The 25,352-nt window shown below is 45.1% G+C and overlaps 1 protein-coding gene and 1 long non-coding RNA gene across 3 annotated transcripts in view; one reads left to right on the top strand and one right to left on the bottom strand.

Annotated features, from left to right (window-relative positions):
• Nucleotides 1-14,556, bottom strand: part of LOC132207459 (uncharacterized) — a 64,533-nt gene extending 49,977 nt beyond the window's left edge. Inside the window, exons 1-2 of the long non-coding RNA XR_009443474.1 lie at nucleotides 14,420-14,556; nucleotides 13,599-13,778 (exon numbers count right to left, since the gene is read on the bottom strand). This is a non-coding gene — a long non-coding RNA (uncharacterized LOC132207459). The remainder of the gene's footprint in view (nucleotides 1-13,598; nucleotides 13,779-14,419) is intronic.
• The window catches only part of LOC125449675 (small conductance calcium-activated potassium channel protein 3-like), an 87,523-nt gene that overhangs the window by 51,139 nt on the left and 11,032 nt on the right, over nucleotides 1-25,352 (top strand). For both annotated transcript variants that reach the window (XM_059643072.1, XM_059643073.1), the window contains 3 exons: nucleotides 13,078-13,188; nucleotides 18,854-18,981; nucleotides 20,456-20,525. In XM_059643072.1, coding sequence (XP_059499055.1) covers nucleotides 13,078-13,188; nucleotides 18,854-18,981; nucleotides 20,456-20,525 — 309 coding nt within the window. The remainder of the gene's footprint in view (nucleotides 1-13,077; nucleotides 13,189-18,853; nucleotides 18,982-20,455; nucleotides 20,526-25,352) is intronic.

The following is a 25,352-nucleotide window of genomic DNA, read 5'->3' on the forward strand; positions in this document are numbered from 1 at the left end:
CTATCCTAACTCCCGTGGCTATATTTGAAACAAAGCTTATCAGCTGGGAGAGATTACTAGCAAAGGGTATTCCCTGCTCCCATCAGCAGTTCATGTTCCAGTCATCAAGGACACACAGAGAGTGCAAAACAAGATCAGTATTGACTGTGCAGACTGGGAAGACCCCAGGGTTTATTCCTCGATAATTACTTCATAAAATGATCCAGTACAGAAGGTACCTATCATACCTGCACTGGTTCTTTACCTGTTACCCAGTTAGTTCCTAATTACACCTACCTGCTCTACATTACTCTTTGTTTCCAAGTATCTAATTTCCACTTTTTGAAGGTTCCTGTTGAATCCGCTTCCACTGCCCTTTCAGACAGTGCCCTTCAGATCACAACAATTTGTGTTTGAAAAGCAAAGCCCCTTTTCTCATTCAGTATAAATTGTTCTTCCCTTGAGATTTGGCCCCCTTGCATCTGTCCCAAGTGGTAGATGGAAAGCTTTAAGACTACATCTCTTTCTTCAGCAATGTTCAAAAAAAAGCTCATGATTAATTCCTGTCCCTTCAGCCAGTTTCTTCCTGTCTACACTAACAAGCCCTTCACATCACCGTCAATACACTTTGACACCTTCATACACTCCAAAGGACACCAGTAGTTGTGCTATGGTAAAACTAGCACCTCTGCGATCGCTTCCAGCTCTCAGATTATCTCAAACTGGACAGGTATCATCCATTCCTTTTATTGCAGGGTCAAAATCCAAAAGGTACCTGATAGTACAGTGGGAGCACCTTCACCACATTGTCTGTGGTTCAGGATGAAGGCTCACCACTACATTCTGAAAGGTCGATCTGAGATAGACAATACATGCTGCCTTGTTGTGTGGTGCCCATATTCCAAGATCGAAGAAAAATAAATTACTGTCGTATAAAAGGAAAAGATTGCGCAGGGCTTCAGCTGTCGATTACAACCTAGTTTTCATCCTCTGGATGGGATGTCTGAGACCAACTGGGACTTGGTAAAAGACACAAATGTTAATTTGGGTATAATTGGGTGAGAAATTTGACTGACTTGTCTTTTGGGATCAGTAAGTTGAAATAAAACTCTGAGTGAAAAAGAATCTGCCTCGATTCCATCTAACATTTAACCACTGGTGCTAAATGCCAGTGACTCCAGTCCAGAAACTATCATGGTATCAGGTGACATTGGGATCAGTTGTGATCAATATGTTCCGTTGACGCTGATCCAGATCACTCGGATTCAGATAGTGACCAGATACTGGCAAAGTGCAGAAATGTGCTGGGGTGAAATTGACCTGCTAGGAAGCATCCCTACTTACCCTGAATGGGGAAGGGCAGAGTGGGGCTGGATGGGGTTAGAAGTAGGTCTCATTCATGCTCCAAAATATCTTTTTGAATTCAGTGACAACCATCGAACTTCCTGTGTCAAAAAGAGAGGTCAGAAAAGCATCTCCTTCCACACCAACCACACCCTCAGAATTCCAGGCAGAAGCTATCTGAACCAGCTGTCTGAAAGGCATGTCAGCAGTGAACAGCTGCTCCCTACTGTTGGGTAACCACCGAAATCAGACACATTTGTTCAATTAATGTGGCGAAAGATTCCACTGCTCGGATTTCTCAAGGAATGATACACCAGAGGAGAAGGCCACTTGGCCCAACGTGTTTTTGCTAGCCCTTTGAAACACCCATTTCCCTCATCACATCCCACACCACAAATTTAACCTATTCACTTGAAAAATATTTAATGAATCTGTCTATGCTGCCCATTCAGTCTGCACTTTGTAAGTCACAACAATTTTGAGAAACAAATTGATGCAGATTGTTATTCAATGCAGCTCTTGGTCCTGCTTTGTAGCATTGACTGATTGACATCTCATTTTTCGGTTTGCCTGATACGGCTCCTGGTATGCCCTCCTGCACTCTCCATTGAACCAAGGTTAATTCCATAGTTTGATGGTAATTGTCCACAACAATTTTGAGAAATAAATTGATGCAAATTGTTATTTGATACAGCTCTTTGACACTTAATGGGAGACAGTACTTTACACAGTTAGGTGATTACTGCAAACTTCTGAACACTTAGCCCTTCCTACCCTGCTCAGTTCAGTTGTGAGGGAGCAGGCACTGTTGGAAGGTCAGTGCTCAGGGAGTGGGCAATGTCAGAGGGTGAGTGCTGAGAGAATGGGCACTGTGAGATGGTCAGTACTGAGTGAGCAGGCCCTGTTGGAGGATCAGTGCTGAGAGAGTGGCGCACTGTCAGAGAGTCAGTGCTGCGAGGGCAAGCATTGTTAAACAGGTCAGTCCTGAGGGAGTGGGCACTGTCGGAGGGTCAATGTTGAGGGAGTGAGCACTGTTGGAGAGTCAGTGCTTAGGGAGTGCCACAGTGTTGGAGGGTCAGTGTTGAGGGAGCGGACACTTTCAAAGGATTGGTGCTGAGGGAACGTTGCAGTGTCAGAGGGTCAGGGATGAGGGAGTGTTGCACTGTCAGAGGGTCAATGCTAAGGGAGCAGGCTGTGTCGGAGGGTGAGTGCTGAGGGAGGGCTGCACTGTTAGAGAGGGTCAGTGCTTAGGGAGTGCCACAGTGTCGGAGGGTTGGTGCTGAGGGAACGCTGCACTGTCGGAGGGTGAGTGTTGAGGGAGACGGCACTGCCAGAGGGTCAGTGCTGAGAGAGGTCTGCACTGTCGGATGGTCAGTGTTAAAGGTGTGGACACTGCCGGAGGGTCAGTGCTGAGAGAGGGCTGCACTGTTGGAGGTTCAGTGCTGAGGGAGGGCCACCCTGTCATAGGGTCAGTGCTGAGGGAGTGGGTACTGCAAGATGGTCAGTGCTGAGTGAGTGGGCACTGTCAGAGGGTGAGTGTTGACTGAGTGCAGGATCAGAGGGTCAGTGCCTGATGGATGTGGCAGGACTGCAGAATTTAGATTAATGCCTTGGTTGGAGAATCATTTAAACCTGCAAATCACTTGCCACTTCTCCCATTTTTCACACAAGTAGTCCTGCTTTGTAACATTGACTGGTTGACATCTCATTTTTCGGTTTGCCTGATATGGCTCCTGGTATGCCCTCCTGCACTCTCCATTGAACCAAGGTTAATTCCATAGTTTGATGGTAATTGTCCACAACAATTTTGAGAAATAAATTGATGCAAATTGTTGTTCAATACAGCTCTTTGACACTTAATGGGAGACAGTGCTTCACACATTTAGGCGATTACTGCAAACTTCTGAACACTTAGTCCTTCCTACACAGTCAGTTCAGTAGTGAGGGAGCGGGCACTGTTGGAAGGCCAGTGCTCAGGGAGTGGGCACTGTCAGAGGGTGAGTGCTGAGAGAACGGGCACTGTGAGATGGTAAGGACTGAGTGAGCAGTGGAATATGGTGAGCCGTGAGGATGTAGATTGTGCTGGAGTATATCGCTGCTGCTGCTCATGGTTAGATCTGTTCAAAGTCTGTCCCATTTGACATGATGATAATGCCACAAAACACAGATTGAATGGGGCAGCTGGCCAGAGTTGATTGGAAGGGGACCCCAGCAGGGAAGACAATGGCAGGAGTTTCTGGGAATAATTCAGGAGGCACAGCAGAAATTCATCCCAAGGAAGAAGAAACATACTAAGGGGAGAATGAAGCAACCATGCTGACAAGGCAAGTCAGGGATAGCATTAGAACAAAAGAAAAAGCATACAACCTGGTAAAGATTAGTGGGATGTTAGAGGATTGGGAAGCCTTTAAAAACTAGCACAGCACAATTCAAAAAGCAACAGCAAGGAAGAAGATGAAGGACTCGATGCTCAGATGTTGCAGTAATCACCTGAACATGTGAAGCACTGTTTACTATCAAGAGTCAAAGAGCTACAGCAAATAATAATCTGTATCAAGATAAATTTCTCAAGCTAGCATATAAAAGAAGATTGCAAGTATTTTTTTAGATAACTAAAACGTATCAGAGAGGCAAGAGTGGACATTGGACCATTGTAAAATGAGGCTGGAGAAGTAGTAATGGGGAGAAAAGAAATAGTAGAGAAACTTTGCATCAATCTTCATGTGGTAGCACACACTAGGATTTCAAGAAAGTCAGGAGCAGAGATGAGAGTAGTGGCCATAAGAAGGAGAAAGTGCTCGGGAAGCTGAAAGATTTGAAGGTGGATAAATCTCCAAATGATCATACATGAACAATCTAGATGAAGGAACTGAGGTCTTTGTTGTTAAGTTTGCAGATGGCACAAATATAAGTAGAGGGACAGATAGTGTTGAGGAAGCTGGAAGGCTGCAGAATGACTTGGACAGGTTGGAGAGTGGGTAAAGAAGTGGCAGATTCAATACAATGTGGAAATGAATGACATTATGCACACTAGTAGGAAGAATAGAGGTGTAGACTATTTTCTAAACAGGGAAAGGCTTCAGAAATCTGAAGCACAAAGGGGCTTAGGAATTCTCATTCAGAATTCTCTCAAGGTTAACTTGCAGGTTCATTTGGCAATTAGGAAGGCAAATGCAATGTTAGCATTCATTTTGAGAGGGCTAGAATATGAGGGCAGCTGAAGCATGCTACTGACGCTGTATAAGGCTCTAGTTAGACCACATTTGGAATTCTGTGAGCAGTTTTGGGCCTCATATCTATGGAAGGATATGCCAGCCTTAGAGGAGTCCAGAGGAGGCTTACAAGAATGATCCTGGGGATGAAGGGCTTGTCACACGAGAAGTGGTTTAGGAATCTGAATGATGGAGTTTGGAAGGATGAGATGGAATCTCATTGAAATTTACCGAATAGATAGACCTGGATAGAGTGGACGTGGAGAAGAATTCTCCACTAGTAGGACAGACTGGGACTGGAGGCAACAGTTTCAGAGAAAAAGGGATGGACCTTTACAACTGCGATGAAGAGGAATTTCTTCAGCCAGAGGGTGGTGAATCTGTGGAACTCATTGCTGCAGAAGGCTATAGAAGGAGGCCAGGTCTTTGAGTGTCTTTAAGACAGAGATAGATAGATTTTTGATTGGTAAGGGGATCAAGGATTACGGAGGAGAAAGCAGGAGAATAGGATTGAGAAACGTATCAACCTTGATTGAATGGCAGGCAGACTTAGTGGGCTGAATGGCCTAATTCCGTTCCTATATCTTATGATATTCTCAATGTGAAGACAAGACTTTGCCTCCACAATGGTTCACAGATACATCTACAGCAGGCAGATTGGTAAGGATGAGGTTAAGTGATTTCTTCATCCCTTTCTTGCTGGTTCCCTCAGCACCTGCTGTAAGCTTCATTTCACAGCTTTGTCTCCTATCACTCAACAAGCTTGATGAGTTGTGGTGCTGCCAAACTGCTCTTGGCGATGGACATTGAAGCTGCCTCACCCACAGTATATTCTGCCAACCTCAGTGCTTCCTCCAAGTGGTGTTCGACATAGAGGAGTATTGATTTACCAGCTGGAAGGCTGGAGAGGAGCTGGTACATGACAATCAGCAAGAGATTTCCTTGCCCATGATCAACCTGATGACTTCAGGCTTCCTGAGGTCCAAAGTCAATATGCAGCACTGACACAGTAACTCCCTAAGTGTGTACGACAGTGCTGCCACCTCTGTTGGGTCTGACCTGCAGATGAGACAGGACTTATCTGGGGATGGTGATAATGCTGTTTGAGACATTGTCTGTAACATATAATGCTATGCACAAATCAGTGTTTGTCCAAGGCCACAGACAATGGTTATAGAAAGTTATCTGGCTGCCCTGGAACATTGTATTGTGTCAAAGGTACTATGCTAATGTAAGCAAATGTTGGCTGTGAAGAACTCTGAGGTGTTCTGACGATGGGAAGAGAATATTTTTAAGTCTTTAACTCCAAAGACATTTCCAGTCAGAAACTCAAGCAAGGAATATGGGGAGTAGGGAAACTGTCTAGTTGCAATAAGCAGTTTGCCCTCCATTTGCTGTGATTGAGGGCTATGCAGGTCTTTGAGAAGTCGCTGTTGATGCATCTGCCTCTCAACTAAATTAAATTCAGGGAAGGACTGCACAAGGGCTCATCTGGGAGTTCAACATGATGCATTGTTATTAGAAATCTATGGTAGTCACTGGGAAGTCAGGTTCGATTTGTTTTCTAGTGGGTACTCCAAGGCTGTTTGGTGTGAGGTTGGATTAATACATTTCCATTAAGAGATTTGTTTTTCCAGAGAGTACATCTTGAACTAAATGTGCTCAATCTCGTCCGTGCAATCTCAAAAAGACTTGTTTCTAAAAACTGTCTTGTTTTGAATTTTACTCTCCTAAGGATGGTTTCTGTGGGGTGGGGAATGTCCATCTGTACGAGTTCCTCCCAGTCATTCAGGTTTTGACAACACCATTCTCCTAGTTATCCTTCCAGCAGGTTTAGTGGACAATGATCAGGAACAGGATCCCTGGCTGATTCCCCTCCCCCTCTAATATAGGGGTCAGTGGGCAGTGACCAGGAACAGGATCCCTGGCTGATTTCCCCACCCCCCTCTCTCGAATATAGGGGTGAGTTGGCAGTGACCAGGAACAGGATCCCTGGCTGATTCCACCCCCCCCATCTCTCTAATATAGGGGTCAGTGGGCAGTGACCAGGAACAGGATCCCTGGCTGATTCCCCCCCCTCTCTCTAATATAGGGGTCCGTGGGCAGTGACCAGGAACAGGATCCCTGGCTGATTTACCCCCCTCTCTCTAATAAAGGGGTCAGAGGGCAGTGACCAGGAGCAAGAGCTGGAGCTGGTTTCCTCTTTCTGTAATGCAGGGGTGATACTGACACTGACCAGGGAAAGGAACCCAAACTGGTTTCTCGCTCTGCAACTCAGGGGTTTTGTTTTATTCGTTCACAGGATTATGATGTTGGTGGTTAGGCAGCATTTATTGCCCATCCCTAATTGCCCAGTGGGCAGTTCAGAGTCAACCACATTGCTGTGGGTCTGGAGTCACATGTAGGCCAGACCAGGTAAGGATGGTAGATTTCCTTCCTTAAAGGTCATTAGTGAACCAGTTGGGTTTCTACTACAATCGGCAATGGATTCATGGTCATCATTAGATTCTTAATTCCAACCATCTGCCATGGTGGGATTCGAACACAAGTCCCCAGAATGTTATCTGGGTCTCTGGATTAACAGCTCAGCGATAATATCACTGGGCATCCAACTAGGCCACGGGACACTCAGGCTGAATGTTACTCTGCTCCACTTAATAATAGCAATTTTAATTCATATAGAGCCTTTAATGTTTTAAAATAGGCAGCAAGGTCAGAGGAAATAAGAAATTGTGCCAAATAAGATTTTAGGATAGATGAACCAAATCAAAGAGTATGTTCTAAGACAAACCTTAAAGAAGAAGAAAAATAAGATAGATGGAGAGGTTGAGGGAAGGAATTCCAATGGTTAAGGTTGAGTGGTGAAAATATGAAAACTGGGAGAAGACAAGAGGCCAGATTTAGAAGAGTATAAATATGTTTGAGGATTGTAAAGATGCAAGAGTTGAGGGAGAGGCGATGGCAAGGCCATGAAGGGATTCCAATACAAGATAATGTTGGTAAAATTGAGGCATTGTTGAATGTGAATCTGTGCAGGTCAGCATGTACAGCTGGATGGGAGTCAGTTTCCTGCTGGCAAGCTCCATACATGCCAATGCATAGTTCAAGCTTCCAGAAGCCAACCCTGCACAAGAACCTCGAATGTCTACACTGCGACAAGAAAAACTGGAGTGGTGAAGTGTGTTGATGTATGGGTCAATGGGTCCTGGGGCAAGCTAGGGCACAAGGCATCACGAATGATCTCAAGGTGGGGGGGGTGAAGGTGGTGCAATCGGTAGACCGGTCAGGCGAATGGGACAACCCCACCATCACTGCACCACATGTAACTCAGTCCCTCTCCCACTTTGAGCACTTTGTGTGCCAGGAAAGCTGTAAGATTTTAAAAAGTATTGCTGGACATTTACAAGGTAGACAGATATTGAAAGGCCTTCATTTTGAAGTTACTGCCAGCTCCGGGACCTTCCATTGCCTCAAATCCAATTAGATTTTCTTGTTTTCATGTGGAGATACGAAAGAAGGTCTGATGAGTAAATTAATATTCCTGCCACAAATGTTCATTAATATAAAATAGACAGTGATTCTTCCACCCACTGCTTTACTCTTGTTGGTTTCTCCTCTGTAGCCTCGTTTACTCCTAGCACCATGCATTCTGTGTGGTTCCTTGCTTCATCAGTTCTGAAGAAGAATCATATCAGACTTGAAATGTTAACACTCTTTCTCTCACCATAGATGGTGCCAAACCTGCTGAGATTTTAGAGATTTTCTATTTTCATTTCAGATTTCCAGCATCTGTAATATTTTGTTTTTTTTATTAAAAGGATCCTTAGAGTGCATCTCACCCCATACTGGGAGTTTTTGATGGAGACAGTATGGAAGGAGCTTTACTCTGTATCCAACCCTGTGCTTCCTCTGTCCTGGGTGTGTTTGATGGGGGATGGAACAGTGTAGAAAGAGCTTTACTCTGAATCTAACACTGTGCTATACTTGTCGTGGGATGTTTGTTGGGATTGTATAGAGAGAGGTTCACCCTGCTTGACATGAGTAGTGTTGCACTACTCAACAATATCTCTTATTTCTCTGATGATGAGTTGGAGAAAATTCTAGAGTCCTATGCTATTGTTTAAATTTACTTTTGAAAACGATTATATGAAGTCACAAGAGAACAAGCTGATTTGTTCCCCCTCAATTTTCAGATTGTTTCAGGGTAATAGTTTGTCAAACTTATATAAAGTGGAAGACAGGCTATGCTGTGCAACTGTTCATTATATTTTATTAGAAATCCATCTTGCTGTGTGCCTGAAGCTCGACTAAGACAGCTGGAAATGGGAAATGCTCTGGGGAGTATTGCTTTCTGATCATCATGACATCAAGTATTCTCTTGAAATCCCTCTACTCCCTTTCTTGCCTGAAGGCACAGACTCTCCTGTCATGTGACAATTTTTGTTTGTGGTATGAGACTATCGGTGCCAACAGGATATTTGCCCTGGAGCTACATATGCTCTCCCAAATGGTGTCCATGTGCAGGGACGTGTTAATGTCCTCCAGCATGGGGCATACATTGACTCCCCACTGTGTCCCAACCTTAAGTTGAACTCCCTTCCCTGAGCCTGGCGGAGGCACTGAGGAAAATGACCACAGCCACCTCCCTAGTTCAGAAAAGGCAGCCTAATCTTCTTGACATGAAGCAACACACTTACAATAAAAGTCTCTGCATTTATATAGCACACCTCAGGATGCTGTAAAGCATTTCACAACCAGTGAAATACTTCCTGAAGTGCAGTCACTGTTATAATCTGGGAAGCAATGCTTTGAAGTTGCTTGTGAGTCCTAAATGCATTAAGAAAATAATATCCAGTGGCTCTCATCCCCTTGGGCAGCAATCTAATCAAGTTGTTTCGTATGTTGAGAGGTTTGGACATGCTAGACAGGGAGAAATGATTTGTTGTGGAGCCAGCACTCATAAATAAGGGATTGGAACCTTTGAAATTTAGAATTAGACCATTCAGGGCTGGAGTGAGGAAGCACATTTTAACCAAAAGGAGAGAGAAAATCTGGAACTTATCCCCAAAAGGCTGCACAAGCTGACGGTCAGTTGGAATTCTCGGGTTTGCGATTGACAGATCTTTGTTGAGTAAAGTTTATGTTTGAAAGGCCAGGAAAGGGAGTTAAGGTCCATGATCTGGTTGAGCGGCTAGGTTGGCTTGAAGGGTTGAGTGACTTCCTTCTGTTCCTAAGTCACAACAAAACTTGAATTGGATCTCTTTTGCACTTTTACTCGCCCTGAAATCCAGATTTTCAGTGGATCGCCGGGGCTGAAATACTAGTGGGGGTTTCACTGACTTTCCACAAGAAATCTGAATGACGCTGGTGCAGTTGCAGCTTCCCTCTGGCCATCTACTGATCCGCACAGGTGAACAAACTGGGTTTGTGTTAGGCAATAAGCCAGGGCCAGACAGAGTTGTCAAACAGGACAGGGTCAAAATTACTAAAGCTTTTCATGTCAGTGCTAAGTTTGCCGATTGTTGGGCCTGTCCAATTTTCACAAACACCCACCCCATAACAATCGCGGTTCTGGAAGAGTCAAAAAATAACAACTTGTATCTCTGTAATGCATTTAGCAGTGAATATCCTAAGGTGCTTCATGGAGATGTTATCAAACAAAATTTGACAACAAGCCACATAAGGAGATATTAAAACAGGGAGCTGTAAGCTTGCTTTAAGAGGTCAGCTTTAAAGAGCAACTTAAAGGGGGAGGGAGAGAGTGAGAGGAGTAGGGAGAGATTTCCATATCTGAGGGACACAGACAGCTAAATGTATGGCCCTCCATGCTGGCTGTGAACCTTTATCTCTGGCTCAGTCACAGTGCTCAGGAAAGGAAGAGAAAAAGTTTAAGGAATTATTAAAGCATTTGACGTCATTGTCAAGCAGGACAGATAAATCCTTTGTTTAATATTTTATGTATTAAAAAATGAGTTTGATGCAGAGCAAGGGATCATTTATAATTCTCACAGAACTCAGAGGGTCTTTGTGTGAGAGACATCTGGCTCAAAGTCTCTGTAATCCTGGAAGGAATTTCACAAACACTGACCATCGCTGATTGTGGCTTCAATTTCTGGTGAGGGATTACCTTTCACAGTTTTACTCCCTGCTAAAATAATGACACACACTGGAGTACGGAGTGCCACACACACTGACTCTCACTGGTGTATGGGGTCCCACAAACATGCACTGACTCTCACTGCGGTATGGGATCCCACACACGTACTGACTCTTACTGGGTACGGGTTCTCCACATATTGATTCTCACTGGGGTAAAGGTCTTACACTCACACTGACTCTGACTGGAGTATGGGTCCTACACACACTGATTTTCACTGGGTCCGCACTCACTGACCATCATCGAGGTATTGTTCCACACTCACTGATTATCACCAAGGTCCAGTTCCACACAGACATTTACTCTCACTGTGGTAGTTTCCACTCACAATTCCAGCACTTCACTCTGTTACACTACATGAGAAAGCAGCACATTCATAGAATGATTCTTCCAGTCATGTGATCCTAGTGATGCCTCAGTTCAATCTGTGAGTAGTGTCAAGATCTTAGTTAATGCAGACGGATGTCAACAAGGGAATTATCTGAATGATTTAGAACCTGTTATTAAAAATCACATACAATCTGTCAGTGAACTATCAAGGATTAATACTGTCGTACTCACTGCTTGGCTGACAGTGGCCCCCTCAGGGACTGGCAGTGAGACTACAGTGACGGATTGTTTGGACACACTAAGCAGTTTATAATCCCGCTTGGAGAACTTAACCTGTCTATATATTTTCAATTTATTTTTGTTGCTTCCCTTCTTTGGTTCTTCCCATCAGTTACCCATCACTGGGTGAGACAGCAGGCAACACATTCAGAGACATTTGCTGTTCATTTCTTTCTTGCTTTCTTTCCCTGCTCTACTCTTGTTCTCCAGTTTCCGTCTGTCTCTTTCCTCCATGCCCTTTCCTCTCTTTCCTTCCTTCTATATTCTGATTTTCCTGCATCTCTCTTTCCCTGTCTCTCTCTTCAATCACAATCTCTGTTTATTCCCTCTTGCTCTTTCAAATTGTCTGTCTCTTTTCCTCATTCATCAGCCTGACTTTCTTCCTCCCCTTTCACTCCCTTTCTGTTCCTCCCTTTTTCCAACAAATCTCTCATTCCCTCTCCTCTCCCATGAATTTTAACTTCTTCTACTCACATGCATTTTTTGTTTCTCTCCCTCTTCCTATGTCTATTACTTTGTTTCTCTCTCCATCCTCTGTCTGTGTTTCTGTCTCGGTCACCTTTCTCCTTCAGTCTTTCGCTGCTTTCTTCCTCTCCTTCACAGATTGTCAAGTCACTGTCACAGAGATACCCCGGACAGGTGCATGTGTGTGTAAATGTGAATTTGGACTCTGATGTGGAACCTATTAGAGGGGCAGTGGAGACTTTGTCTTATCCCTGATGCTTGTCCTGTTTTACATCAGTGTTTACTCTCCAGGAAAACAGCTTGTTTAGTTTTGATAAGAAACTTCTTGTCCAAAAATAATTTTTGTTTCTTTCTTCCTCCCTTTTTCTGTGTCCCCTCTCTTTTTCATGCCTCATGCTCTGTCCTTTTTCCGTTATTTCTCTCTATCTGTCACTCTTTTCTTTTGCCTTTGAATCACTATTTGTAACCCACTTTGGGCACCACTTGACCCCCTCTCACCTTACTTCTATCTATGGCTGTTACTTTTCAATATCTTTCACTTTTTTTCCCTTGAACTCTTTTTTCCTACTCCCTCTCCATCCATTTGATACCTTCTGCCCGTCTGTGTGTGTGGTTCTCTATTTCTTCATCTCTGGGTATGTTTTTCTTTCTCTCCCACTAACTGTCAAACTGTTTCTGACTTTCTCCATTTCTGTCTATGTGACACCCTCTCTGCCCGTGCCACCCCTCAATTGTCTACCTGTATATATGATTATACTTTCAATGCTTTTTGTTCTCTCTTTTGCTCTGTCATCCTCCTTCTGTTTCTCCCTGCATCTCTGTCTGTCCAACTGGTCTCTCTCGTCCTCTCTTTGTCTGCCATCCTTCTTTCTATCTGGTCTCTCACATTTCTTGTCTGCTGTGTGTGTGTGTGTCTCTCTCTCTCTCTCTCTGTCTTTCTGCTGCTATCTCTCTACCTTTGGATCTACTGTCTCTCCTTTTCCTCCCTCTATTTCTGTCTGCTTTTTTTTTTGTCTGCTGTCTGTCTCCTTCTGCCTGCTGTGACCCCTCTCTCTTTTTGTCTTTATTTTTTCTCTCTCTACTTTTCTGTCTGCTCTCTTTCTCTGTCTCTTGCACACGCTTTTTGTCTGTTGTATCTGTCTCTTCTGTCTCTTACTTTTGATCTGGGTCTGTATATCACTATCCATTCATCACTGTTTGTTTTGCCTTCTCTGTCTTCCTTTCTCTTTTATATTTTCTCTCTTTTTCCTCCTCTCTTTGTCTTTGCCTGCGTCTCACTCTCTCATCCCTCCCCACTCCCCCCTCCCCAAGGGTGCAGGATGTACAGCACTGGTGGTAGCTGTCGTTGCTAGGAAACTAGAACTAACCAAAGCTGAGAAACACGTCCATAACTTCATGATGGATACACAGCTCACTAAGCGGGTAAGCAGCCTTCATTAACCTCTGTGGCTGGTTGTCATTCGTCAATATACACAGGTACTGCTTTGAATTGCTGTGGTGAGTAACTCACCTCCTGACTCCCAAACGCCTGTCTGCCAGCGACAAGGCACAAGTCAGGAAAGTGCCTGGATGGGTGCAGCTCCAACAATACTCAAGAAGCTTGGTACTGTGCAGAGCAAAACAGCCCAGTTAATTGGCTGTACATGCACAAGCATCCATGCCTTCCATCACCAACAGTAGCAGCAGTGTGTACCACTTAAAACATGCAGTGCTAATGTTCACTGGAGGCTCCTTAGCACCTCCCAAACCTGTGACCACTACCATCTCAAAGGACAAAGACTGCAGATACTACAGAAACACCACCCCTTGCAAGTTTCCACTGAGCCACTCACCTTCCTGACTTGGAAATAGATCACCGTTCCTTCAATGTCGCTGGATCAAAGTCCTGGAACTACCTCCCTCCTTTGTGGGCCTATATCCCACAGATTGTGGTGTTTGAAGAAGGCGGTTCACCAGCAGTATCTCCAGGGCAATTAGGGATGACAGTAAATGCTGGCCTAGCTATCGATGCCCTGAAAGAATTATTAAAAAGCACAGATATAATGACACAGCAACTTAATATTGATTTTAAGGTCCTCCCTTTTATATATTTAAGATATGGCTTTTAATCACTATTTCCTGACATGTGCTAGTCCAAATGTCCCTTTGGACATCACCTCAAGTGTGTTGTTCTGGCAGGATTCTGGCCAGCAGCATTGGCAGGCAGTCGACCACAGCGGGGATCACAAGCTAAGTCCCATGCTGCCTCTTCCTGTACACAATGTGTTTTAGGATCAGTTTAGTGATCAGGAGCAGTCTGACAGTCTACGTTCTCACCCAACACAACCTTCGTTGTATCTGCGTGATAGTCCGTCTCCAAGTTGGACACGTGAAACATCAGGGAGGATTGGTCAGATATCGGGTTGTGTTTGTGATGAGGGGAATAATCCTTCTCCTGCCCTTGAGACTGCCTAACTGCTGTCAAAACAGAATGTCTGCGAGCTGCCAGAACGTGGGGGCGTCTGACACAAGGTCACACTGACATGTTTGCAGCAGTGCTGTAGTTTTCCATACCTTTCTAAATCAGCTGATCATTATTATTGTTGCGGGGAGACAGGGAGGACATGGGGTGGGATGTAAAACAGGGGTAACAGGACCTCAATGGCTCATTCACCTGTTCCTTAGGGTTCCTGAGGTTTGTCATCGAAGTCAAATAGTCACAGTGAGCTCAGGAATTCTCTCATGTGACACACACATGCTATTCCTCAGCCACATCAGGCCTAAGGCCCACATCTAGGTGTCTGTTTTCACTTTGCCAGCCACCCTATTCAAAAGAAGCAAAGAACATTGAGACAAAATTGCATTTATATAATACTATTCACAACCTCACCCCTATGCCCCTAAAACGCCACTTTTGATGGGTTGCCACTGTAGGCATGAAAGAAATACAGGAATCAATTTGTGTGCTGTAAGCTCCCACAAACAGAAATGTGATGATAAAATAATTTGTATTAATAATACTGGATAAATATAGACTCAACTCCTAACAATGCAGCACTTCCTCAGCACTGACCCTTCAACAGTAGCCGCTTCCTCAGCACTGGCCCTTTGACAGTGCTCACTTACACAGCCCTGACTCACCAATGTGGCACTCTCCTAGCATTGTGCTGAAAACCTTGATTATGGCCTCACGGAGTAGGAATTAAACACATTATTTTCTAACCCTTTGAAAAGGCTGCATGGATGAGAATTCTCTTTGATTTGGTTCCAAAGCTGGCACTCTTTTTGTAAGAGTGCTACTAATAGAGTGACTTCTTGTGGTAATGGGGATCTTGACCACAAGACTCCATTTGATAAATGGGTCTCTGATGTTCAGACTTCCTCTGAAGAGAGTACAATGGATCGAAAAGTTCCAGTAATGGCTATTGGATGGTGGCGTGGGTCCCTCTGATAGAGACGTCCCATTGGTGAGGGTCCCTCTGATAAAGAAACCCTGTTAGTGAGGGTCCCTCTGATAAAGAAACCCCACTGGTGAGGGCCCGTCTGATAAAGAAACTCCGTTGGTGAGGGTCCTTCAGATAAAGAAACCCAGTTGGTGAGGGTCCTTCAGATAAAGAAACCTTGTTGGTGAGGGTCCCTCTGATAAGGAAACCCCATTGGTGAGGGTCCCTCTGATAAAGAAGTCCCATTACTGAGGGTCCCTCTGATAAAGAAACCCTGTTAGTGAGGATCCCTCTGATAAAGAAACCCCACTGGTGAGGGCCCGTCTGATAAAGAAACTCTGTTGGTGAGGGTCCCTCTGATAAACCCCATTGGTGAGGGCCCGTCTGATAAAGAAACTCCGTTGGTGAGGGTCCTTCAGATAAAGAAACCCAGTTGGTGAGGGTCCTTCAGATAAAGAAACCTTGTTGGTGAGGGTCCCTCTGATAAGGAAACCCCATTGGTGAGGGTCCCTCTGATAAAGAAATCCCGTTAGTGAGGGTTCCTCAGGTAAGGAAACCCATTTGGACCACCAATGTGGCTCCACTCACTGCCGATGTCACTGACAACATTGCTAACTCCACCCCCACAGCCCGCTCCAACCCAGCTACTAGCTCTACACCCAACCCAGACCCAAACCCTGCCGGGTATCCACCATCCACCCCAGACCTCCCCCTCACTGACAATGAATGGTCAGTCCTCAGTAAAGGACTCAACTTCATCCTCCTCTGCCCACACATTGATGAATACCGCTCATACTTGGATGTTGAACAGTTTTTCCACTGCTTCGCCTCCCCACTTATTTCTTTCAGCGGGAATCCAACCTCCCCTCTACAGACCCCTTTTCTCACCTCCAACACACCCTATCCTCCTGCTCACCACCCAAAGGCCTCATACCCTCCCTCGACCTCTTCATTTCCAACTGCCATCGTGATATTGATTGCCTCAACCTCTCCATCCTCTCACTCACTCCAAACTCTCCTCCACAGAATATGCAGTCCTCCACTCCAACCCTAACCTCACCATCAAACCCGCGGATAAGGGAGGTGCAGTTGTGATATGGCACACTGACCTTTCCATTGCTGAGGCCAGGCGCCAACAATCTGACACCTCCTCCTACTGCCCCCTCGATCATGACCCCACCCCTGACCACCAAAACACCATCTCCCAGACCATCCTTAACCTTATCACCTCAGGTGACCTCCCACCCACAGCCTCCAACCTCATCATTCCCCAACCCGCACTGCTCGTTTCTCTCTCCTTCCCAAAATCCACAAACCCGATTGCCCCGGCTGACTCATTGTCTCTGCCTGCTCCTGCCCATTGAACTTATCTCCACTTACCCTGACTCTGTTTTCTCCCCCCGGTCCTGGAACTCCCCAACTACATCCAGGACACACCCATGCCCTCCACCTCCTTCAAGACTTCCAATTCCCTGCGGCCCCCAGCATCTCATCTTCTCTATGGACATCCAATCCCTGAATGCATTCCACACACGGATGGCCTAAAAGCCCTCCACTTCTTTCTCTCCCACAGGCCCAACCAGTCCCCCTGCACCTATACTCTCATCAGCTTAACTGAAGTCATCCTTCCCCTTAACAACTTCTCCTTCAATTCCTCTCACTTCCTACAGCCTAAGGGGGTGGCCATGGGAACTCACATGGGCTCAAGCTATGCCTGCCTCTTCATAGGAACAATCCCTCTTCTGCAGCTACACTGGCACTATCCCCACCTCTTCTTCCACTACATCAATGACTATTGGCATTGCCTCATGCTCCCACAAGGTGCTTGAGCGGTTCATCAACTTTACTAACACTTTTCACCCCAACGTCAAGTTCACCTGAAACATCTCTGATACCTCTGTCTCCTTTCAGGATCTCTCTGTCTCCAACTCTGATGACCACCTTGAAACTGATAGCTATTTCAGGCCCACTGACTCCCACAGCTACCTAGGCTACATCTCCTCTCATCCACCTTCCTGCAAGAATGCGATCCCCTATTTCCAATTCCACCGCATCCGCCGCATCTGCTCCCAAGATGAGGTGTTCCACTCCTGAATATCGCAGATGTCCTCCTATTTCAAGGATAGCAACTTCTCCCCTTTGGTGGTTGAAAATGCTCTTGACTGCATCTTTTGCGTTTCCCTCACCTCTGCCCTCATATCCCTCCCCAAAACACAAACAAAGAAAAAATCCCCCTTGCTCTCACATATCACCTCACTAATCTCTGGATTTAATACAATATTCTCAGCCACTTCTGCCACCTACAATCTGACCCCACAACCAAAGGTATATTTCCCTCCTCAACCCTATCTGCGTTCTGTAGGGACTGCTCCCTCTGCAACTTCCTTGTCCGCTCCACACTCCCCCTTAGCCCCACTACATCCAGCACCTTTCTCTGCAATCGCAGGAAGTGCTACACCTGCCCCTCACCGGCATACAAAGTACCAAACAAACCTTTTACATCAGACAGAGGTTCACCTGTACATCCGTCAATGTGGTCTATTGCATCCACTGCTCCCGTTACGGCCTCCTGTACATTGGTGAGATTAAGCGGAAGCTCAGGGAATACTTTGTAGAGCACGTGTGCTCTGTTCAGGTCAGATAACAACATCTTCCAGTCGCGAACCATTTCAACTCCCCTTCCCACTGCCTGGATGACATGTCAAACCTGGGCCTCCACCAGCGTTATAACAATGCCTCCCGGCAACTGGGGGAGCAGCAACTCACATTCCACCTCAGGAGTTTACAACCCGGTCTTAATGTGGACTTTACCAGTTTCAAAATCTTTCCACCCAGCCTCATCCCATGACCAACCCTCCCTCTCATCTCTGCCTCCTTGACCAAACATATTCTGTCCATCTTCTCTCCCATCTGTCCGCTTCTCCTACCTCACTGACCAACCCCACTACCTCCCTGCACTCACCTGTCACTATCCCACCTTCCTTCCCCAGGTGAGGGTCCCTCTGATAAAGAAACCCTGTTGGTGAGGGTCCCTTGACTAAAATGGTCTTGATGGTCTTATTCCCTCTAAAAAAGGGGTGTCAAGTAGTGAGACTCGTTCTGATAAAGTGGTCCTGTTGGTGCGTCTTTCTCCTTTAAATGGGTCCAAATCCTGAGATTTTCTCCAATGAAGGGATCTTTGAGGATATTACTCCCTCTAATAAAATGGTCTCTGATGCTGAGTCACTCTGATGAGTGAGTCTAACAGTGAGACACCTCTGTAAGGGATCTCAGAGGGAAAGAATCCCTCTGATAAAGAGGTTTCTGATGGTAAGACAGTCTCTTATAAAGGGGTTCCTGATAATAACACTCCCTCCCTTTGAAGAGTTCCCATTGGCTAGACTTCTTTGATGAAAGGGCCCATTTGGAGACAATCTCTCCAGCAAAGAATTTGCACGGTAAGTTTCCTGTTTGGAGAATGTTCCAGTTGTGAGTCATTCTCTGATACAACTGACTTGTGGTGACCCTCTCTCTTTGACAAGGACCCAATAACCTGTATTCTTTGACAAGGGTCCCAGTGGTGACTAAATAATATATGGACCATTCTATTTGAAGGGGTCTGGACACTATGACTTTCAGTTTCTTGCTTGACCATTCTCTAACTTATTGTTCTTCTACCCCACCAGATAAAAAATGCAGCAGCCAATGTTTTGCGGGAGACCTGGCTGATTTACAAACACACAAAACTGCTCAAAAAGATCGACCATGCCAAAGTGAGGAAGCACCAGAGGAAGTTCCTGCAGGCTATCCATCAGTGAGTTCATAGGAAGGGGCTGTGACATCGAGATCCGGCATTGAGAAGGCCAGTAAACAGGACCATAGGCAATACCCGGGAGTGAGTTACAGGCTGGAATCTATTTGAGGACTTCAGGGTGGCTTATATATAGAATAACAGACACCCGGGATTGAGTTATAGACTGGAATCAATCGAGGGCTTTGGGATGGGGGTTTACATATCGAATAACAGATACCCAGGAGTAAGTTAGAGACTCGCATCTAATCAAGAGGTTCGGGGTGGCTTATATATAGAATAATAGATACCCCAGGAGTGAGTTACAGGCTGGAATCTAATCAAGGGGTTTGGGGTGGTTTATATATAGAATAACAGATACCCAGCAATAAGTTACAGACTGGAATCTAATTGAGGGGTTCAGGCAGTTTGTATATAGAATAACAGACACCCAGGAATTGGGTTACAGACTGGAATCTGAAGGGGTTTATATATAGAACAACTGTTAACTGGGAGTGAAGTACAGACTGAAATCCAATTGAGTGGTTCGGGTGGTTACAGTTCCTTTTTCTGGTTGCTAACCAGTTACTGTTGCTAGTGAGTGTGTGTATGTGTTGGATGAGGACAGGATCTGACTTAGCTGTGATGCTACCTATGTTAAACATTCACTGTCTTGACTCAGCAGGAGTCTGTGTCTTTGGAGAGGCAGAAATAAACGTTAGTGTATCGCTGTTCAGGCGCTGTGATAAAAAGCTTGTTATAATTGGTTGAAATGTAGGTTGCCACACGGCACTGTTGAGTGGTAGGTGGCATATTGACACCCAGAAAGTTACCTATCTCAGTCACGATGCTGTAGGGGAGGGTCTGCAAGCTGGGCCGACAGTACAGCAGCAATCCTGCGCAAGACTGTTGAACTTTCAACAGGGCACTGGCCATGGGGCAAATGCATGGCAGATTCACCAGAAAAGATTACAGGAACAGTTATGGCTTGTATTTCATTTAGTATAGAAATTAAGGGGTGATTTTATTGAAGTGTTTAAAATAATTAAGGGGTTTGATCATGTAGATACTGGGAAGCTGCATCCTTTTGTGGGAGAACAAAGAATTCAGTGTTGGGAGGTTCAAGGATAATGTTCCAAATGATATTTCTTACAAAGGATGCTGGAAATAGGGAATTCTCTCCCCAGCAGGCTGTAGATGTTGGGGGTCAATTGACTGACATGACTGAGGTCAGTAGATCTTTGTTGGGTAGGGGTGTGAAAGGCCACAGAGAAAGGGTACAAAATCATCCTGTAGAGCAGAATGAAGGGCCTGAATGGCCTCCATCCATTCACTGTTTCTTCTTTTATCACTCTTTGGGTGTTCTGATATCCATGGGTGAAATCTTCTTGTCCTTCCCAAAAAGAATTGTTTGGTAGAGACACCAGAGGTTAGTGAGAGTTGTCATATTTTGTGTTCAGATGTCGTGAGAATCTGTATTTTTCTGGTTATTCCACAGGCTTCGTAATGTGAAGATGGAGCAGAGGAAACTCAATGACCAGGCAAATACTCTAGTTGACCTCTCAAAGGTAATACATACTGAAAGACAAAACTTCTGGGGTGGCAGGATGGCTCACCATCCTTCAGTCCTTTTCTTAATCACTCTATTATAATTTTGCTTTGCTGCCTCTGTGCCTCAATTGGTAACTAAAGTACTGAGCCTATCAAAGAAGTAAGATACTGGATTCCATTCCTGTTTTGCGCTGAGACAGCTGACCACAAGTGGCGGTGCAGTTGGCTACAGTGCCCATGAGTTCTGCCTAGGGTAAATCCAGTGAATACCAACCACCTACGTCCATCCCTCCACCAAATTGTACATCAGCTGAAGGTGGGCTTGTCTGTGCGCCCGTTCAGGATTCATTGCTGATGGTTAATAGCTGTCTGCCCAGACAAGTGAAGAGGGGTCTTGGGCAGTAACCAGGCTTGTGGTGGGGTTGGATACCCTACCTTTAGGAGAGATGAATAGCAGGGACTGCAGGTCTAGAAGCACAGTTGAGGCAAAAATCAGCAGCAACTTAACACAGTCAGGAAATTCAGATACAGGCGTAATGAGAGGATTATTCTGAACCCACATAGTGGCATTATACTGGAGTTAAATTATGCTTTAAATTATTAGAGGATTATATCCATGTGGCAAGAATGTCTCTGCTTGTGCTTGTTTAATCCTACCAGCTGTTCCATTTCATTTCATTTACCTGCCTGTCATTTTCTTTCACCTCTGCCCCCCCACCCCGATTGTGGCTATGGTAACAAGCAGCTTTTTAATCCAATTGCAGATCTTTATTGAATTCAATTAGAAATCCTTTAACACCAGAAGTGGTGAATTCAGGGACCATCTCCAAACTACACAGCTCTATTCAAAACGTATTATATGTTGTTTTGAATGAAATGCTAACAGGAGAGCTTTTGTGGCGCAGTGGTCGCATCCCTATCTCTGAGCCAGGCAGCTTGGGTTCAAATCCCATCTGCTCCAGAGGGTGTGTATTAATATCCCTCAATGTAAAATAGCTTAAATGTGATAGGGGTTAAAGCCAGTGCCACCAGTAAATCTGATCTTCCTTTCACGGTTTAATTCATGTTAGGTACAGCTGGTGTCTTTTGTGTTCTCATCCTTTTGAGGTGGAGCATTTCAGGGAGTTTTACTAACCAGGGCTATAGATCAGTGGTCAGCATTCTTGGTTCAGTGTCACAATGTATGTGGATTTAAGCCCCAAGCAATTAAACTCAATGACACATGGCGGGGGAGGCCGGGGGAGAGGTGGGTGTGTGGGTGATGGAGTGAGACACACAGAGGATGGGGGTTAATAATAGGGTGAAATATATATGAGGGTCCAATGGAGCCTGAGACACACTTGGGATCAATGGTAAAGACACACATGGGGGCCAATTGTATTGAGACACATGGTGTGGGGGGAGTGATGGTAACGTGAGACACACATGAAGGGCAATTTGTCATCTGAGATGCACTGTTTGGGGAGGTGGGAAACAGACACAGAGAGCTGATGAGAGAATCTCATATACATGCGCGTGCGCGCACACACACACGGAACCAACTACAGAGTGAGAGAAACACAGGGCCAGTGTAGAGTGAGACCCAGTGGCAGAGTGATATGCACATGGGGGAGGGGGGAGGCAGTGGTAGAGTGAGACATGCATGGGGGGAGAGGCAGTGGTAGAGTGTGACATGTGGGGTGGGCATGGGGGGTTGAGAAGGCAGTGGTAGGGTGAGACATGCAAAACAGGGGCAGTGGCACACTGAGACACATGAGACTGATGGTTGACTACAACACATGCAGATGGCTGATGTTAGAAGGCAGAGACTGAGAATAAAGGAGTCTTTTTCAGGATGACAGCAGTGATTAGAGGAGTCCACAGGGATTGTGTTGACATAGCAGGGAGGCTGCAGCAGGACTTGGACAGGGTACGAGAGTGGGCAAAGACATGGCAAATGGAATACCTTGTTATGAAGTTATGGACTTTGGTAGGAAGATGGAGGCATAGACTTCTTGTAAATGGGGAAAGACTTCAGAAATCTGAAGCATAAAGGAACTTGGAGTACGAGTTCAGGATTCTCTAAGGTTAACTTGCAGGTTCAGTTGGCAGTTAGGAAGACAAATGCAATGTTTGCATTCATTTCAAGAGGGCTAGAATACAAGATTAGGGATGACCTTCTCGGGCTATATAGTCAGACTGCACTTGGAATATTGTGAGCAGTTTTGGGCCCCATATCTAAGGAAGGATATGTTGGCATTGCGGGCAGTCCAAAGGAGGTTTTCAAGAATAATTCTGAGTATGAAGAGCTTGTCATATGAGGAGCATTTGAGGACTTTAGGTTTGTACACGATGGAGTTAGTAGGATGAGGGGTTATCTGATTGCAACTTATAGAATGCCAAGAGGCCTCATGTAGAGTGGGTGTGGAAAAGATGTTTCCAGTAGTAGGAGAGACTAGGACCCAACGGCACAGCCTCAGAGTGAAGGGATGACCCTTTAGAACTGAAACGAGGAGGAATTTCTTCACCAGAGGGTGGTGAATCAGTGAAATTCAGTGCTACAAAGGGCTGTGGAGGCCAAGTCATTGAGTGTCTTTAGTACAGAAATATATAAGTTCTTTATTGGTAGGGGAATCAAAGGTTACACTGAAAAGGCAGGAGAATGGTGTTGACAAACACATGAGCATGATTGAATGGTGGAGCAGACTCGATGGGTTAAATGGCCTAATTTTGTTCCTATATCTTATGACCTTGTGGTCACGGGGTAGGGAGGTGGAATCTATGGGAGAGCACCACAAATGTGGGGGCAGTTACAGTGTGAAATATACAGCAGGGAGTCAGTAGCAGAGCAGGATGTATAGGTGCACTGACTGGCATGTTGCCAGTTCTCTCTGTTGCTAGCCACCTCTCACATTAATGTGAAGGGTTCAGATTCAGTGCTCAGGTTTAAGAGGTGCCAGGGCCTTGTATTTCATGAGTATATGATGCCACCATGAGGTTTTCAGAGTGAATTACAATGGGCACTTGAGCCAAGACCTCTTGTTTAAAGTTCTGAATTTTTGCTGTGGCCTGGATAGAGAAATTCTAGTGTCAACAAGTGGAGAATCTTCTTACTTTGGTAATCCTGAGTCTGTGTCAAGAATTCCTAGCTCAAGGACAGCAGAGTTTACTCAGGGAGAGGGGATTCTTCATGTTGTTTAACTCATTTCAGTGGCAAAAAACAGGTAAAATTGCAGAGGCTACAAATCTTAAAGGAAAACAGCATATGCTGACAACACTAAAACCTTTTGGCAATAGCTTTATGCAGAACATAAGAGAAGAAAACTTTTTCTTTTATATTATATATTCTGTTCTGGAATGCACTAAAAACAGCAACCACCATTAACGTAGGAAAAGCATCCCATGGCATTTCACAAGGATGTTATTTGACAAATTTGACACTGAGCTGCATAAGGGGATATTAGGGCAAGTAAGCAAAAGCTGAAACAAAGAAGCCTGTTTAAGGTGCACCTCAAAGGAGGGGCTAGAGAGATTTGGTGAGGAAATTCCAGAGTTTAGTGGCCAGTTAAATGGTCACAAATAACAAGCAAAGGGAAAGTGAATACACAAGAGTACAAAATTGAAGAAATCAAAGGAGGATTATGGGGCTGGTGGAGGTATCAGAGAAAGGAGGGAGTGTGACCATAAAGAGGTTTGACCAGGGGGTTGAAAATTTTAAATCTAAAGCTATGCCAGACCAGAAGCCAGTGTGGACCTGCGAGGTGTGTCCACAATGGTCACTAATCTCATTTCATCAGGTGATCTCACTCCCCATTGCCTCCAAGTTCATAGACCCCCCCAACCCCACATAGATGTGTCTACCTCCTTCCCAAAATCTACAAACAGGACAGATCTATTGTTTTTGCTGCTCCAGCCCCACAGAGATATACTTCCTATCTCAACTCAATTTTTTTCTCTGCTTGTCTAGTCCCTTCCCACTTATATCCATGATTCTTCTGATACTTTAAGCTAGTTTCAAAACTTCCAGCTCATGGACTCCAGCTACCTGTTCTTCAACGTGGACATGTAATCCCTTTACAAGTCAATCCTCACCGGAATGGTCTTAAGGTTCACTGCTTCTTCCTGGAAAAAACATCTGAGCTGTCGCACTCCTCTACACCTTCCTCTGCCTGACCAAGCTCGTTTTCATTTTGAACGACTGCTCCTTTAACTCCTCTCATTATCTTCAGGTCAGAGGTGTAGCCAGGGCTACCCACATGGGCCCATGCCTGTCTCTTTCACTTCCAATTTCTACTCTGCTCCCACCTTCACTTGGTCCATCTGTGATCCCTCCTTTCCCTTCCTCAACATCTCTGTTTCTATTTCTGGGGATAAGCTGGCCATCAATATCCACTACCAAACAAAAAACAAAAGGACTGGAGATGCATGCTGTAAATCAGAAACAAAAACAGAAATTGCAGGAAACACTCAGCAGGTTTGGCAGCATCTTTGGACAGAAATCAGAGTTAATGTTTTGGGTCAAACAACACTTCCTCAGAAAGGTGTTAATATCCACTAAACCCACTGACTCCCATAGTTATGGTATATATCCTCATACCTTGCTTCCTGTAAAGACTCTGTTCCATTTTCCCAGTTGCTCCACCTCTGTTGCATCTGTTCTGATGATGCCAGCTTCTACAAGGGGGAATTTGCAAAATGTCCACCTTCTTCCTTAACTAAGGATTCCTCATCACGATGGTTGACGGGTCCCTCAGTCATGTCCCATCCAAATCCCACACTTTGGCCCTCACTCCTTTTCTCTCCACGACAGTGACAGGGCCCCCTGGTTCTCACTTACCACCCCACAGCATCTACATCCAAAGGAT

This window comes from Stegostoma tigrinum, chromosome 47 (assembly GCF_030684315.1).
Source record: "Stegostoma tigrinum isolate sSteTig4 chromosome 47, sSteTig4.hap1, whole genome shotgun sequence".
Classification (NCBI taxonomy): Eukaryota; Metazoa; Chordata; class Chondrichthyes; order Orectolobiformes; family Stegostomatidae; genus Stegostoma; species Stegostoma tigrinum.